Here is a 17,940-nt window from a genome sequence, read left to right as displayed (position 1 = left end):
TAATTATAAAATGTGGACTACTGCAAGAGATTTTTCATGTTAATAAAACATAATTATATTTGCCATACTATTCTTGATGAAATCTACTTGCTTAAGGTTTTAATTCCAAGTTTATGTTTTCTTAGAATTACAGATCCAGGTTGCCCCACCATGCTTGTAATCGCTAACAAGATGTAAGGATGCGCCTGTTGCTACACATCTAGCCTAGGCAAATCATATTAGCCTTTGTACTTGCAGTATGGTATTTGTTAGTTCCGAAGTGAGGGTACCGCTTGGTGTGCATATTTGCAAGCCAAAGCCCATAGTAACAATTGTGAAATATTAAAAATGTCTTTAAGTTACATATATGCAGTATGCATAAAACATTTCTATTAACATATTAGAGTATCCCAGGTGTTCTCTGACTCCTTACTGCCTAATAATTCCAAAATGCCAGGCAGATCACATTTTCAGACAAAGTAAAGTAGTATTACTCTAAAGTTTTAGACATTTCCTTGTAGCTAACAGTGTTCTGAAATGCTAGCTTATACATAGCTTCAGACAAGCTGTGAAAGCATCATTGCAGGAGACCAAATCATTGCAGGAGACCAAAACCCACTAAGTATCAGGTATGCCTGATCTTACTATAGGCTCTGCATTTAATTTGTGGTTTTGGTGCATTATGTCTGCTGCAAATTCTGCATGCCTGCTGTATTAGCTGATAACAGCTTAATGGAGATCCCATCTCTTCTGTGCCTCCCTGCCCCTTGCTTGTTATGACAGACTTACGACCAACAGCTTGGCTGGCGTCTTTGCTGCCGAGCAAAGGAGCAGTGACTTGGCAATAATCAAATATGGAAACACATTTCCCAGGAAACGTCATTTCCTGGGAACCACAGCTCCCCAAACCATTAAACACATAACTCTCTTGGCTTGGGTAGAGATTTCTTCCCTAAATTGTGCTAAGCAATTATTTAGATGAGGTTCAACATATGTGTGACACACATAAATTAGCTCAAACACAAACGAAGACATTTTGGTTTGAATACACTTGTCTTACCTAACTCTTGGCTAACTGGTTTCTGTGGGATCAAATTTCATTTTTATCAGGTCAAATTCTATTTTACGGAAATTCAAGATTAACTAAGTCTCCAGCTAATGCTATGACAATTTTCCATATTCACTGGATACTTTGGATGTTGGTGAGCAGAGATGTGGAAGTGAAACAGAAGCCTTTACTATTACCAAATAAATAAATAAATAAATACATACATACATACATAATAATAATAATAAAAAAGAGTGCAAGAATATTTTCACAGGCTCATAAGCTGGGCTTCTTATTAAAAATAACACTTGAGTTATGGCTTCTAAAAGTCCCTATTAAAAAAAAAAAAACACTCTGCAAAAATGGCATTTTTTCCCCTGCATATGCAGCACAGGAAATATAAAGGCAGGCTGAGAAGGGCTGAGGCTCAAATATGACTATGGAGAGGGCAAAGGCTCAAATGAGAACTGAGGACAGGCAGCTTCCAGTTACCATGCAAATATGGCATTTGCATGAACAAAAGACAAATACATGCAAATCTGTCACTTTACGTGAGCTCTGAAAGCACAAATAAGCTTCATTTTAGATTTATATCTTGCTGCAAATTGTTTGAACTTCTTGAAATATTCTTCCAATTTCCAAATACTGTCAGAATTGTTTCATTTAACTACCTTGTTTTATTTCAACAAGTTCCATTCAAGTCATAATGCATTTGTGCTTCTTCTATTTTACAATATATACTTTGGTACTAGAAGTAGCTCACACTGGTCAATACCTATTTCAAGTCACTTTAACATTGTTTTGTATTAGGAGGGTATGAACTTTATGAAGGAACCAGAGACTGTCATTGTGTCAATCTGTCATTGTGAGTGAGCAAGTTCAATGTTTTGCTGTTCAATGTAAATAAAAACCCACTCTACTGTATATCATTTTATCAGTCACCTACATATGGGAATATTGCTAATGTTCTAAAATGTTAAATTTATACTAAAAGGAGAGAGGTTAAGTTCTTTTTTTGGTCTATATTTTACATTTTTTTTGCAACAGGAAAGCAGTATGCATGTTGATATTACAGTACTAGAACAGAAGCTTAGGTGATAGAATTCAGAATTAGTCATATTTCATACTGTTGGGAAGGATTAATACACTCTGATTTCACTTTTTCATCTTTCAGCGTGTCCAGACTTTAAAGGTCCTTGAGCTGCAAACATTTTGACATATTCATCTTTAGCTCTCAAAGTGGAAGCAAAATACATTGTATAGTGTGGTTGCCATCACAAGCAATTACAGTTAGAGTCCTGCACATGATGTCCCAATGAAAAAAAAAAAAATGCTATGCAGGATAGCCTCAGTGTAGCAATGGCTTTCAAATTAACAAGAAGCAGAAGAAACAGAACTGAAAACACAGTCTTAAAAAAACAACACTACAAAAAGCAAGACTATAAAATCTACCACCTTGTAAAATCTGAGTGGGCAGCACGGTACTGCTGAAAATTAAAAGGGGGAATGAAAATAATTATTTGCTGAATTTTCTCAACTTGTATTCTGAATACAATATTCAGGTTTTCATTACATGTATTAAGGAAAAATGTCAACCAAAGATTGGTTTTTCAATTACAGAAGCAGTGGTTGGAATACAAAGCAGTTTATTAGCTAAATCAGACAATGAGGGAGTCAGGCTTAGATTCATCCTCCTCTCACTAGAGAATGAAGCGTGCTGTGCACCCTGACTAGTATGAGTGGGCAGATATTACCTAGCAATCAAAAAGAAAAATAAAGTAAAACTGAGCAGAAAATGTTCCCATAGTAAGCAAGAAGGTGGACTTGCCAGGATGAAGAATCTCACGAAATGCAAAATTTGTTATGAAATATTTCGAAAAAGTGTCTTGTGTACATATATCTACTAAAGAACACACAGGATGGTGGCAGAGAGAGGAAAATAGTAGAAGGAGCTAATATTTGTATTATTAGGAGCTAATAGATGCTGCTCATTCCAAGATCTTTGTTAAACACACAATTCTAATCAATGGTTATTATTGTGCGGCAGAAGTATTTCAATTAAGATCTGCCATTACCTTCCTGCACAGTAAGATATAAACCGCACCATTTCAAGTCAAACTCATGAAAATTTCCTTAATATGTTGCTTAAAGTATCAAAAGGATTGATTAAAAAACTCCTAAAAGTAGGATTAATACAGGATATATCAAAAATTTATCAACCTGAGAAATGCTCATAGCAGATGAGAATGTTTTAGAAAAAAAAAAAAAGTTTCTGTTTTGACTCTTTCTCCAGCTGAGGATAAAAGTGTCTTGATATAAACAAATGATTTTTCCTACCTCTTCCTTCTCAGCACTTTGCAAGTCCCTCCACTCCTCCGTCACATGACCGAAGTCCACCGTGTTCATCGCAACTTTATATTCCCCAATGATATCGTGTTTGGAGAAACGATCAAAGTCATAAACTGCCATCACTAAAGTTTTTCCACCCAGCTCCGAGTATGGCACCTGCAGAGGAGAGAAAAATGACAAACGCTCAGACAATAAAGATGAGTCCACTACAATGCAAATCTATTTCTTTGCTTTATCAGCTGTCATCTCAGGTAAATTGAACTGCAGGGAAAATTATGGGGCATATTTGTTTCAGCATCACCAGCTGCAGCATTTTGTGTGACTCGGCTATTGCACTCAATAGAACAAGGTGGCAGCTCACTCATCACTTTCGGGGTTTTTTTCCATTCTACTCCAAATTATTCTGTGGATGATGAAACTGAAACAGGAAGCTCAATTATTTGCACCTAAGACATATGAACTTTCCGCACAAGAGTATTTTTTCCTCAATAAATCAACTGTCATTACTTGGAAATGGCTAGCTCACAGACTGATGGAAAAAAAACAGAATTGGCTTACTGTATTCAACACAAACTAATTAGGCACTGAATAGTTCCCTTACAGTACAACTACCTATTACTTGCCAAGACATATTATTCATTATTATACCTTTCACACTGTGGACACTGAGGTTTGTTCTAAAGTCACAGTGCACAGTTAGAAATTGTGGTGGCAGAAAGCCAAGTTCTGACTAATTCTCCAGCTGTTCTGATGTACTTCAGACAGATGCTGTAGGTTAAGATGTTTATGAGTCACATTTTTAATATTCAGACAAAGCTGTGCAGTTCAGGTAAGTTACACTTGAGTGGCTGTCTGGAAAAGCCTTATTTAGGAATTATTTGGACTTAACATTGAACCCTTGGTCAGTTTGAATATATTTTGGAAGTATAAATGGTTTCCATGGGCTTCAGTAGACATTTCTTTATTAAATGTCTGTATTAAAAGAGAAATGAAAGCATGGCATTATCATTGGCCATGCTAATAGCCGTATGTTCCGGTCTATTTAAACCTTAGGAGCCTCACACATTTTGTTATTGTTTGGCTTCAAATTGATTTTTAAAATGCTAAATAATAACATAAGAAGTTTTTCTACTTCATGTTACATAACATTCACAAGAAACTTTTAAAATTGAGGGCCAACTCTTGTTTCCATTCCTGTGTACAATCAATGAAGGAGCTGCAGGGCTGAGTATTATATTAAAAAGGAAATAAACACTATAGCAAATTTTATTTTGATTATGTAAATTAGTTATGTAATTATCCTTCTAAAAAGCTATAGAAGATAAGTGTGTATGGATGACAAAACTCTAAATAATTTCACATGCATTTTACATAGCATTAAAACTAGAGACATTTTAAAGCTTTGTTTTCTACCAGTTTACAAGATTGCTTAATGGGTCCCATAATTTGGGATGGGCATGAGAAGGCTACATTTATTGTTTTTTTTTTTTTTAATTTTTATCATTAACTTGACTTCAATAAAGCTCAGTTATCTTGCAAGAAGATCTAGGCTTCCTCCATTTCTGTTCCTCTAATGCAGCGTTGGCCTTGTTCGGGGCAGCAGAAGATGTTCTTGGCTCCCTTAAAGGCTTGTTCCCTCTCCCAGCTTTCTACTCAGCTCAGAGATGCTCAGTTTAAGCTCAGACAATGCAGGTGAGACCTTGGTAAGGAGACACATATAGGAGTCTTTTTTTTTGCCCTGACAGGTCGAGCTGAACCTGCCCTGAGAGACATCTGAGCCACAGAGCTGTGCTGCAGGTGTCTGAGAAATAGAAATGGAAGGAGCCACCTCAAGAAGATAAGGGATGGGGTTTGGGTCTGAAGACGTAGCAGAGCAGAGAAATAGCCCATCTCTTCCCCCTCAACCCTTTGCTAGAGGAAAGCAGGTGGCTCACATCTGCGAGCCTGGGAGAGGGCAGCAGCGCCCAGTTGGGGTGCCCCATCGGCAGCTTTGCCCAGACATGGGTAGGAGGGCTGCCAAGGGGAGCCACAAACTGTGCAAATGATTCACATGAGTAAGGCTGTGCCAGAATAAATAAAACAAAATATAGTGGTCCCCAAACAAGATAATTATTAAAGCTGCAGCACCAGTTCACGGGTATTCTTGGTCACTTGTCTTTTTTAGTACAGTCCCTGGAAGAATGATAGTACTTGGCATGTTCTGTTTGCTTTCTCCTAAGTACAGAAAGCAGTATCCAGGGGATGACCAGTACCCTATTGGGATGCACCTAAACATCACTGCCAATTCTTGCTTAGAAAGCTGTAATTTTCTTCTGAAGAGTAAAATCTGAATATCAAAGACGTGACTTCAAACGAGTGGACATTATAGCCCAGGAGTGGATGCTCTGATTATAGTTTGTACCTTCATTTTCAATGACAGGATTACTGGTTATTTCTTTTTTTCTGTTTGTTTGTGTGTGCTGCACTGGAATCTGTAATTTATAACTCTGTTTTCTTTTAAATACTCTCTAAGGAAAGCTCAAGGAAAAAAATACCTTCCCACAAAAAGATTATTTTTATGAACATCTTCAAGGGAAAAAAATAAGCTTATGTATGCAGTAGTAGCTGTGACCTCCAGGGATATCTTTCTCATTGAATGATTACACAGCCTGAGTCTCTCCCTGTTCCTGCTTTCAATTTGTAGCTGTCATTATAAGACTGGGCATAGAGTGAAAGGCCTAAAGTAACAGCAGACAAATGTATATTAGGAGAAGCCCTTTGAAACATGCAGAATTGCATTCCATTTTTTTTTTAAATTTAACTGGAGTTTAGGCATGGCTACAATTTTAGGAAGACATTGTTCATAGCTACTATTGGAAGAACTTAAATATTAAAATATAAGCTTAGCTATATTTATTTAATATTGATATCATTAACCAGAGTCACAATTTCTTCTCATATGTAAAGTGGCATGGTAAAGAATTGATATGACAGGAGAGAGGCAAAATATAACAAGATTAATCTGATGTGTCTTCCTTCATCCATTTGCCTTCCCTGAGTTTTAATTTATTTTTGAGGGAAAATGAAATGGTATACTGAATTTCATAAATCAGACAACAAAGACATTTAAAGAAAATGCTGGTTTAGTGAAATTCACCTGGCATTTCTCAAAATGTCACTCTTTTCCTATTTTCATATAAGTAGTCTCCAACTTTTATATAAGTAGTCTCCAATATATGAATCAGACTGTCATAAATCAGGATAGCTCCAGCCTTTTACACCTGCTGAGAATCTATCCCTCTTTAATACCATTCTCGACATTAGATTGAATATCAGATGTTTCTGCAACTGAAAAATTCCAATTGCCCTGGTTACCAGTAAACTTAAGATGTGTCTTGGTAGTTGAGCATGAGATGACTTGTTAGTGTGCAAAGTGATTAAAGAAAGATATTTCAATAAATAGCAGAAATACCTTGAATGTAAATTGCTCATTGAAAACAGGGTTAAGGGTCTTTCTGTGGACTTTTGTCTCATATTTCTTCTTCTTATCAGGCAGAAGGAAAACTTTTACATAGGGATCAGAGGTACCACCCATATCTAATGCAGGTAGCTCAGCTGCTTGAATGATCCCAACCAAAAGCTGAAAAAAGAAAAAAAAACAGCAAAATGTAACTTCAAATAGATATTTATAAAAAAATATTTAACAGAAAAATACACACACACATGTACACATATACATACATATCTGGTCTATGAAAAAATGTTTCCCCTGCCCCTCAAGGAAACTCTTCAAGAAAAGCAAACGAAGCAAAGCTGTAGACTACAAACGAATTATGGCAGATGCTGGCTCTACAAAGACTCTTTTTAAGCAGAAAAGAGATTTTAAAGGGCTGCTGATTACGGCTAAATACAGAATTAATCTTTTTAAAGACTGCAATCAAATAACTTTCAATTGCCATTGCCTCTTGTGTATTATTTTCCTATGCTGGGCACCATGAATAGAAATCACATTATTAAACAATCAAGAATGTGTAATTTTAACTACAAAATTTGAATTCTAAATCCTCAACACAGAACACCCACCCCCACTCTCAAGCACAAGAAGGAGATATAGAAAGCAGAAAATTTTCAGGTTGAGCTCTGCAGGTGAGTTTTGCAGTCTTCCTTATATTTAATTTCCATCGCAATGTGCACAAAGGAGCTTAAGTGATTACCTAAGGACAAAGTCTTAAAAAAAAATCAGGCCTAACTTTTGGTAACTAAGTTCTAATATCAGTTCTTCTTTCATTGCAGAATGGGAATATTAGTTTCTTAAACAACTTTTTAAAAATAAGATGGAAACACATTTGAAGCTTTTAAATGCTGTGGTCATTTTTGAGTGTTATAAAAGAACGCTCACGTTATTCTAAACTGGTCACTAATACAGTTTGTGTTACAATAATATCGAGACCTCTCAGCCTATGTTAGGCCTCATTAGAACAAGGGAATTAGGAGGAAGAATGTATTTTTAACACTCATTTCATCTACATGGAACTAATATAAATATTCAAGCAACTCATTAAAGTCAATCTGAAAAGAAGAGATTGAGAACTGGTTGCTAAATCTGAGAAAAGTGCTTCTCTCATGGATGACCTGTTTAAAATTTGAAACAGAAGATCCAAAAATTGGACTACAGAACACTTGCCAGGCTATAAAGAAGTTGCTATGACTTCATGAAATTATTTAAAGTTGAATTTATTTCTGCCAGTTTTAAATTCATAGTATGGTCTGCATGCCTTCCCACCTGTGGACCCTTAAGCTTCATGAGGCATTTTTCTTTATCTGTATCAAACACTTCTCCTTTTTCTCTCTCATTGTTATTCTAGATGCAAAATTGTTCATAAATACATTGATAGGCTCAAGATCTTTTAGTTTACAGTGGAAAAGCAATTCACTTCCCTTTGAAATTTTTTCTCCCTAAAGCTGAAACATCATGCTCCGGAGAGTACTTTGGCCATCTTGCCGCCATTTATAATCCTGTGCAACATATTGACTAATAACTGAATTTCTGGTTCATATTTTCATGCCACCATGCTATACCAACCTAACAGAATCTCTTGTTTTACTCTTTTATACTCCCCAAACAAATTCCAGAGTGCAAGCCAGTTTAGGGTAGCAAAATAAAATACGAATTCACAACTCACAGAATTTATTACCTTAATTAAATACTACACACTTTTACAGAGTTGTTGCTTTCTCATCCTATTTTCTTTTGCATAGCTCTCAAAATCAACATGACATTTCCCTTAATGAAATTCACACAGAAAGCTTATTTTTATATTGTAAGGAAACTAAAATCCATTTGTCAGAACACATTTGCAGCTTTTCCTTTCCCCCTTTAGATCTTCTGCTTTTGAAGGATCTAACATTTCACACCGATTTCAAGAGGGATCAGTGTGACTCATTGCATGGACAGGAAAAAGGATTTTGCTGAAGATTTTGCTTTGGGAGTTGAGGAAAAGCTGCTTTAACCATAGATTCTTGAAAGGCTTCTGAATTCTTTTTGTCTTTTGCTTTGACAAACAAGCATGGGTAGTCAGAAGACAGTTGAGAACATAGGGAAATATTATGCATTGTGCCAGATCATAGCTGTCTGCAAATATACTACTGTTGACATGGAAAATTTTCTTAATTTCTCTTTCTGTTCTTTGTCTTGCAACAAGTGATTTTGCTTCATTCCACAAACAGCATCGGATAAAGACTGAATTCATACTGTGGAAATAAATCACAAGTAGATCTAGAAGTCTGTTTAGACACAGAGTAGGAACTAACAGGGATTTCAGTGCAGTAGTCATTTCCTTCCCTAAACAGAGAAAAATGATGTGCTTTGGCTGACATTGTTGAAAAACATGATATATGTTTTCAATTTCACAGGAATACATGTAGTAGAAGTAAGGAAGATGTTTCTGTGCACTTACTCCAAAGTGAAGAACAATGAGTTTTAATGAGTCTATAAACTGTAATAATTGATGAAGGTGGCCTCAACCATGGCAAGAGGCCACAGGGTAGGCTAGCCTAGGATGTCACCAGGCTTGCTAAATGCATTGGGTTTATGTTTACAACACCTTAGAGTGGCTAAAAGCTGGGGATATATGCCAAAGTTTGGTCTTATCCATGCAACACCTCAGCTTCAGAGAGGTGCAGAGGAAAACTAGTCCTTGACTAGAGATTCTTTCTGTCCATCTTTCCTGTTCTTCATCTAGCAGGTCGAGGGAGGTGATCCTGCCCCTCTACTCAGCCCTGGTGAGGCCGCATCTGGAGTATTGTGTCCAGTTCTGGGCTCCACAGTACAAGAGGGATGTGGAGCTGCTGGAGAGAGTCCAGCGCAGGGCTACAAGGATGATCAGGGGCCTGGAACATCTGCCCTATGAGGAGAGGCTGAGGGAGCTGGGCCTGTTCAGCCTGGAGAAGAGAAGGCTGAGAGGGGATCTAATCAGTGTATATAAATACCTCAAGGGAGGGAGTGCAGAGGACGGTCATGGTCTCTTTTCAGTGGTGGCCACTGATAGGACTAGAGGAAATGACCGGAAACTGAAACATCAAAAATTCCATAGGAACTTAAGGAAAAATTTCTTAACAGTGAGGGTGACAGAGTACTGGAACAGGCTGCCCAGAGAGGTTGTGGAGTCTCCTTCTCTGGAGATCTTCAAAACCCGCTTGGATGCAGTCCTGTGCCACGTGCTCTAGGTGTCCCTGCGTATGCAGGGGGGTTGGACTAGATGATCTCTAGAGGTCCCTTCCAACCCTAAGCATTCTATGATTCTATGATTCTTTGGGAGACAGACCTTTTTATTTGGACTCTAGTTTCAAACTAAACATCTGTTGGCTGATAGATGTACTTTTATGGAGAGCAACAGAATCGGATGCAGCAGGTTAATGAAGTAAAGTGGACTCTTCATATAGTGACAGGAAGCTATTCCAAGGGTCTTTTAACCTTGCTAAAAGACATACGATGAATCACTTCTGCGTTCTTCTCTTTTTCCCCATCTTTTCTTCACTTACATTTTAACTGCCTAAAGGCAGATGCTGTCTTTTACTGTCTGCATGTAAACTATATAGTATAATGTGACTTGACATTTATTGGTGACACTTTAATACAAATTATTAATAATAATTAGATAAAACCACATAATCAATTTTGATTAAAGGTACGATATAGTTTCAGAATACACTAAATATCAGTTTAGTAATACTTTGTCATGAACCATCACAAACATTCAGTCTTAGATTAACTCACAACTCAGTGGAAGCAAATAATCATTTCAGAAGTATCTACTGTACCTAAACGGCTTACTTTACTCTCCCCTCGCCAACACATAAATGAAATGGTACATGCTTTATGTTTCAAACCTGGTTATTCTGGAAGTCATAATCCAAAGAATATTGGATTTTCCCTAATTTCTCCACTTCTTTGGGTTCTTCTTTCTCTTCCCCATCAGTCAGCCCAGTCTCAGCATCGTCATCCTTAAGAGCCTAGAAAGAAGGAAGACAATACTAATGAAAACAGGCTAGCTCTTAAGCACCAGTTCGAAATAGACACTGCCCTCAGATCTACTGTAAAGCCAGTAAAAGCAAGCATGACAGCAGAAATCCATATATGCAGTCTATTTAGGTTGCTCAATAAAACTTTAAAACCAGCAAGCAAGCAATGGAAGTAGGAAGAAAGCTTCTTGGAATATTGCAAGCAACAACTGTTATAAACCTGGAAGTAGAAAGAAAATATCAACTTGATATGAAAAAAATCTTCTGGACTCAAACTGTCTTTTAAAGAGGCACAAGGAGGCAAACATGCTATTAAATAAGCAAAATCACATCATTCAACTTACAAATATCTTGGCAATGTCAAACCTAGCTGTGCATGCTGTGAATCATTTGCAACTGGCAACATGTTTCTGTAGGATTATTATGATAAAGACAATGTGCTGTGGACGAGTTCTTCCTACAATCATATGCCAAACATTTTTTATGTTTATTTAGAATGAATATGGAAGCAAAGTTATCACCATGCCATTAGCAAATGCATGTTTCTCCTTTTCCCCCCCTCCCAAGACCCATTTCCTTTTTTATTCATTCTCACTATAAAGCTAGGCTGAACCAAATTGATTGAAAACTAATTTTAGTTTGCTTAGAAAGAAACACAGAAGTAAAGAAATACGGAATTGCTTGTAGTTTTGTCTATTAAATAAACCTGCTACTTTTAAAGGACCCAGCAGTTATATTAGATTCTATGCACAATTAAAATACTAAGTGATATCATCATTTTTTTTTTTGCTGTACCAGAAAGCAGAAGTGTTTGCACTGTGAAAATGGGAATTTCTATGATTATAGAACAATAACTGTGTAGTTCTTATTCAGCCAGATTCTTACTTGAGTACAAATTGAAAAATGGTCCAAAGTGATTAGGCAAACAGAAAAAAAAAAAAAAAAAAAAAAAAAGTGGAAAATGTGAAAATAAATTTCAAAATGTGAAAACAAAGAATCGATGCTGAGCACTTATATAGAATTACTATCTGCATAATACAGAAGGCGATGGTTATCTATAAGAGCCTTATCTGGATGAAAATGGCTTCAGCATGAAGTTTCTGCCTACACAGACAGATTATTAACTGCAGGCATAAGATTTGTTCTGTCTTGTTTTGTTTCTCTTCCTTCACAGTGTTGGATGGTCTGAAGAAAGCTACAGCAGTTAGAAATAATAGGTTGCAGCTGCAGCTCTATATCTGGAGAGAGAGAGGTTGGAACAAAGACTGGAAACTTGCTCTAGCCATGCTTTGCCCATGGTTAATGCTAGTTGGTGAAAGGAAGTAAGAAAAGAAAAGTGTTAGCACTTTTAGACTATGGTCTGGGTGGGGTAAGAGGCAAGATTGATCTCTGAAGAAGAAAATGTTGTTTTTCAGGAGCCAATTTTAAATTCAAAAGGTCAGACTCAAAATTGCACAGAATTAAGCAATTATTTTTCTACTTTTGAAATAAAATAGAACTTCAGCTGGCACAGCTCAACTGAAATCAATGGAAAAACATTGATTTATGCAAGCTGAGAAGCGGGGTTAGCGTTAAATATGTGAATGTGAGTGAATGATGGACTCTTTACTAGGAAAATAAATTACAGTGTATGTGAATGAGATTGGAGAGGAAGGTTTATAGTGGATGAGAATCACCTGTGGTGATTCTGAGCCAGATCATTTCTATTTGGAAGTGCTAAACTGCCTGAAATGAAAGTCATTTTGAGATATTTTAATCGCTGAGCTGCTAGTGAAATCCCTGGCCATAGCAAAACAACACTTTTGTTAACAGAGGAACAAACACGGCACTTCAGAACTGACAGGCTCTAAGGCAGGAGTGAACTGGACTGGAACGAAGCCAGCCCGAGGCTCAGTCCTTGCAGGACCATGCATGGGGCTTTCCGGCGATGGAGTGAGATGATCATATCAGACTCCTTCCTTTCCCTGGTAATAAAAATAAGCTTCAAGACTCTCTGATCATGAAAAATTATGAAGATGTGACTCAGTGCAACTGAGGCAACCACATCTGTCTCAGTCTGGAGACACTAGGAAGCAGTAATTCACAGTTGGACATTAACTCTTGAGAGACACTGCTCTGAATCATCTCAGTACTGCCCCAGGAGAGGACTTCACTGTAGAAGAGTGATTAACAGCACCTGTATAGTTATCCAGACAGATATATCTTAGTTGCTGGGATAAGTACTGGCCTCTCTGCTGCTACATCTAGTGTTGTCATGGGATTTTTTTGAGGGGGACTACTCTACACTCTTTCCTCAGGGATAAAAGGGACCTGCCTCTCTAATAATGCAAAGAATAATGTTGTTTTCTAGGTATAAGGCATTTGTAAGCTATGCACTGAGAAAATAGTTACATCTCTGTGTTCTCCTTAGAAAAAATATATGCTCTTCTGCATAGCTAAACAATCTGGGAGATGTCAGTGACGGGTAACCCAGTATGAAGGAGCTCTTCCTATATGGCTCCAGGGAAAAATATGGGAAGCAGAGTAAACAATGTGCTTCTTGTACAGGAGTTCTCAAGTGCAGGTAAGAACATACCGAAGGACTGGGAAGCTCTTCACCAGAGGTTATGGCAGGCCTGTCGGAAGGCGAAAGCTATTTCCCAGGATACACAAAACATTTCACATTACTCACGTTGGCAGAAGAGCTATGTGATTCTTTTTGACCTTGACTCAGAAATACTGAAGAACTATGAAACACTAAGAACGAGACAGAGTGTTCTGATTTTGCCAGGGTCGTGGAGCCAGGGAAGGGAGGAAATGACAAATGATTATCTCTAAAGCAGTCTGTACATAATAGTTCTTATCTTTTAAGAGAGGAATTTGCTTTCAAACTAGGAGCCAATGCTTTAGGAGTCAAAGGAAGCACAGAAGTTTCTCATGTTTGATGCAGCTGCTGTGTTCCAAAGGGGAAGAAGAATTAGACTGCTTCAAAGTACTTGAAACACCCCGTAGGGATTTTCATTTTGTATTGAGATTCTCCAAAAGATCAATATTTAATGGAATAGCACTGCAAACCTCAATTTATAGCACACTGTATCACACTGTATTGGATCTTGCTGTTGTATTGCTACAATCAATTAAAATAAGCAGCTATATTTTCTTGGATTTGGAGACAATAGAATATTTTTAATTACAAGCCAGCTTTTTCCTCAAGCCCCTCCAACTGACATGACTGAGATCAGAAAGACTGTATTTAGATGCAGAGGAATACAAGGCTTTCCTTTCCTAGTATTTCTTTTAATCTCATGACATTTTTAATGCCTTCTCTGTGAAATATGCAGCATGGAAACACATTATTCGATAGTGTCTGAGAAAGGATTTTTTTTTCTAATTTAGGATGACTATGAAATTCACTCAAGTGATTTCTTCGTTTGCATAACACATGCGGAAACACACAGCAGCAGAACTACCATATACTCTTACACGTGTATAAGTGTCTGAAAAATGTACGCCGATGTGTAAGCAGGTATAAAAACATATGAAAAAAGTGCTCATCCAACACAACCAGGTGATACATTTATATCTAATGAAATCAGAAAGTAAAAAAGTTCTGCTGTGTCAAGTACCTCAGCTGAGCCACACAAAAGGCAATATGTACTTTATTATAGGTTGAAGGCAAGTGAATCTTTTTGAGCAATGTGTTGTTTGATGCACATTTGAATGAGCTCTGTAACTAGTTCTAGCCAAGGGTGCAGATCAGAATCTACATATGCCATTAGGATTTTCTTTACGCTTAGTCAATTGTTTTCAAGCTCACCTACTGTGCTGGAGTTCCTACAAAAAAACAGGGCTAAATTACAGCAATTCAAGATACACAGTTTCAATCTGATGGTTCTTTCTTCATTTCTACAACATGATTAAGAGTAATTTTACAGCCTCTTGTTTTCTTCTGAGTTGTTAAAGAAAATACTTCATTTTCATATTTTGTAGACTCGTCTTTTTCATCAGAACGAAAGAAAAAAAAATGAAAGAAAAAAAGAAAGCAGGCTGGAACACATTTTACACTTCTTCACTGTTCCACCCTACAAGGCAACAAAAACCACTTTGCAATGCTGGCTGCTCTTCTGCAGCTTCCTCCCAGTTCATCTCCACCAAAAGTCCTGCACCCAATGACCAGGTTTACACTACTGGCATAAGGAGGATTCCGGGGATTAAAGTATCTTTATGAATATTTTCATTTAATGCCTCCCCAAATTTCTCATAGAAACCAGGAGGGTCTGCAAGGAATTTATCACTGTTGGTCTTTTATTTGTCTTTAGATTCTGTACGTGAAAAAACTCCAAGAAAGCAAATTGATACAAGGTTCAAATGTCAAAACTGCTTAACTCTGCTTAGGGGGCTTAGGGGGCTGTTTTACACCATGTAAAGTGAGGCAGATGCCACAACTGAGTCACCAACATGACAGAAAGCTTCGTGAAAGAATACTCTGCTCGTCGATTCTGCCCTCTTATCTTGGTGTTGCATTTGTTAATGCCTCATTCATTCCCCAATCTATTTAGGACACAGTAATATGCAAAGAAATATATCCATTAACGGTACTTTTATGACTGCCTTCCTTGATGGAAGAGGTGACTTATGATTCCACTTTTAAGGAAACAGTTACCAATAAACAAGAGTGAGACACCTCAGGCAGGAAAAATACCACGCTGCTGGCAGCCTGTAAGTTTATGTGCAGCACGGTGCATTTTGTGGTCTGAATTCCACCTAAGTCTATCCCATCAGTCATTCTTTTTGTTCATACAGTGAAGGGGATATTTTTTTAATGTGTGAATGATGCCCAGTCCTCAGGCTGGTGCAATGTCTGCTGAGTTGAACAGAAGGAAACAATATTATTCTGTAGCAGGAATGTACTGTGCCATGTCCAACAACGAATTTATCACAAAAACAATTTTTCCTTCTATTGATGTCCATGCTTAGGAATAGCTGTATTTCCACTAATGGTGGTGCATCTCTTATCCATTTCTTTCACATTCAAGAACAACACTATTTTGACCCGGCCGATTCTTATCCCAGGGGACCAAGAAGAACCTTTAAAAATTCCTGTCTGCTTCACCAGAAAAGCCTACTCTTCTTGCAGTTGTAAAACGTTGTCTATCAGAGTCCCTCAGAAGGAAAGGCAGAATTTCATTCTTTCGGCATCTGCTTTCTCTCCATGAATTAATTTAAGGAACGTGTTATGCCTGGGTTTCCAGGGGCTGAGCCAAGCTTTGGTCACTGTGAAATCCACTTTGCCGTTAGTGCCGCAGGACTGTTGGCCTCGTGCACCAGCAGCAGCCCACGACGATGCGCAGAATGAGCACAGCCCTGCTGTGTCCAGCACACGATGCCTTGCCATTACTTTCTTGCTTGTTATCCAGGTTTTAAATGGTCTGCTGGATCATTCAAAAGTCTCTAGTCCTTTAGCAGAGCTGTGACATAGGACACAGGTTATAGAATTCTGCTTAGGAACTCTTGGGATGGTTTGGGTACTGAAATACTGACTCCTCTTGGTGCAATTTAGCAAATGCTGGAGGGGATTTAATATAAAATACAGAGAAGTATATTCAAGCTGGAGCTGTTAAGTCAGACATTATTCTTGCAGTCAGCCTTTCTTTGCTGAAAAAATGATGCAGACAGCCTCAACCTGAGGACTCAATTTGGAAGCCCATCCTGCGGGCCAGGACTCTGCTCTGGATGCTGGGCCCACATGCATGAACAAAGGGGAGCAAGAGATCTTGCAAGTGCACTTGCAAGCTCTGCCTCCATCCCCAGATGGTTGTGGCTGGCTGTGCTGAGCACTGGGCTGTGCATAGCAGGGAAGCAGCTTGAGGCTGCCTGGCCAGCCCGTGCTGCCCAAGCAATCCCTCCTCATCCTCCCCAAATGTATGGCAGGGGCCATGTGGAAGCCAGGTTTTGGCACCTGGGTATGAAAAGACTGCTCTGAGCACTGAATTTATTTCCATTTGACAATTTGTCATACTATATCATTAGAGCTGCTATCTATTTAGTGGTAAAAATTAACCTAAATATAGCCAGACATGATTTATGGGGTGCCCAATTTATATACAGAGAAAAAAGCTGGCAAAGACTTGTCCTTTGGCTTAGCTGCTCTGAAAATAGGTAAGATCATCCTTTGAGCATCCTCACAACAGGACTTTATCATTATCTGGTTTTCTCATGCTTGAAGACAACTTTGCTATTCATACTTATCATCTATCATTTTGTTTGCAGTGAATAAATGTCTTTACTTAAGAAATAAATGTTTAAATATTCCCCATGGGGTTGGAAGTCTATAGCTCATTGATAGGACCTGCTGTTCTTGTTGTAGGTATTCATATCTACTAACTTCAGGCACTTAGGGTAAGTTTAGCTTCCCATATAATTAGTGGATGCCTTGAGACAATGATTCAGTCCACTCTATTTAAGCAATAATTGTGTATTGCTAATGTAATTCCTAAACATCACTCCTATCTGCACACTCTGGTCTTGAAAAAGGAGTTCAAAATTTGGTCTATTAAGCAAGAGAAGACAAGAAGGAAAAATCTTTAACTATGGACGTTTCCAGTGGCTAGACCTGTAGTACAGAAAGCAAGATACGCAAGGAAAGGAGCAAGGCCTGTATCTTCAAATCACCCTTGCAATAAAATAAGTTACAATAAATGTAAGTAATAAATGAAGTAATTTCACATTTTTCATGAGGTCTTCTGCATCTCACACGGTGTCTGTGACAGGAGAAAATGCAGGATGACTGATTAAGCATTTTTTCCCCCCAAAAAAATGACCTGTTTGCATTATTTTTGACTAATTGACTACTCTGTAATGGCTTTGCAGCACATATGCACTCTACATTATAAGCCATGGCCAACATGCATAAACTTCAGCACAGACTAGAGGATGTCAACAAATGGCAAATGGCATGTTGAGATAGGTGGAATAAACACACTACTCCCTGGGGATTCACTTGTGAAAATAAACAAGCAAGCAAAGAAAAGGTGCAGAAGAAAGGACCAATGCCAGCAAGGAAATTCCTCTCCTCCAGATAGATC

At 37.9% G+C, this 17,940-nt stretch overlaps 1 protein-coding gene across 2 annotated transcripts in view; it reads right to left on the bottom strand.

Moving 5' to 3' along the window:
* Window positions 1–17,940, bottom strand: part of SYT1 (synaptotagmin 1) — a 213,157-nt gene that overhangs the window by 67,282 nt on the left and 127,935 nt on the right. Inside the window, exons 4-6 of one of the 2 annotated variants that reach the window (XM_088531211.1) lie at window positions 10,745–10,867; window positions 6,828–6,995; window positions 3,365–3,532 (exon numbers count right to left, since the gene is read on the bottom strand). In XM_088531211.1, the coding sequence (XP_088387337.1) occupies window positions 3,365–3,532; window positions 6,828–6,995; window positions 10,745–10,867 (459 nt within the window). The remainder of the gene's footprint in view (window positions 1–3,364; window positions 3,533–6,827; window positions 6,996–10,744; window positions 10,868–17,940) is intronic. The other variant, XM_088531212.1, reaches the window with a different exon arrangement.

Source organism: Tinamus guttatus, unplaced genomic scaffold (assembly GCF_059628265.1).
Source record: "Tinamus guttatus ecotype Peru unplaced genomic scaffold, ASM5962826v1 Tinamus_guttatus_pri_ptg000399l, whole genome shotgun sequence".
NCBI classification, from domain to species: Eukaryota; Metazoa; Chordata; class Aves; order Tinamiformes; family Tinamidae; genus Tinamus; species Tinamus guttatus.
The sequence above is the reverse complement of the archived record's forward strand: the minus strand, read 5'-3'. Positions and strand labels throughout refer to the sequence as shown.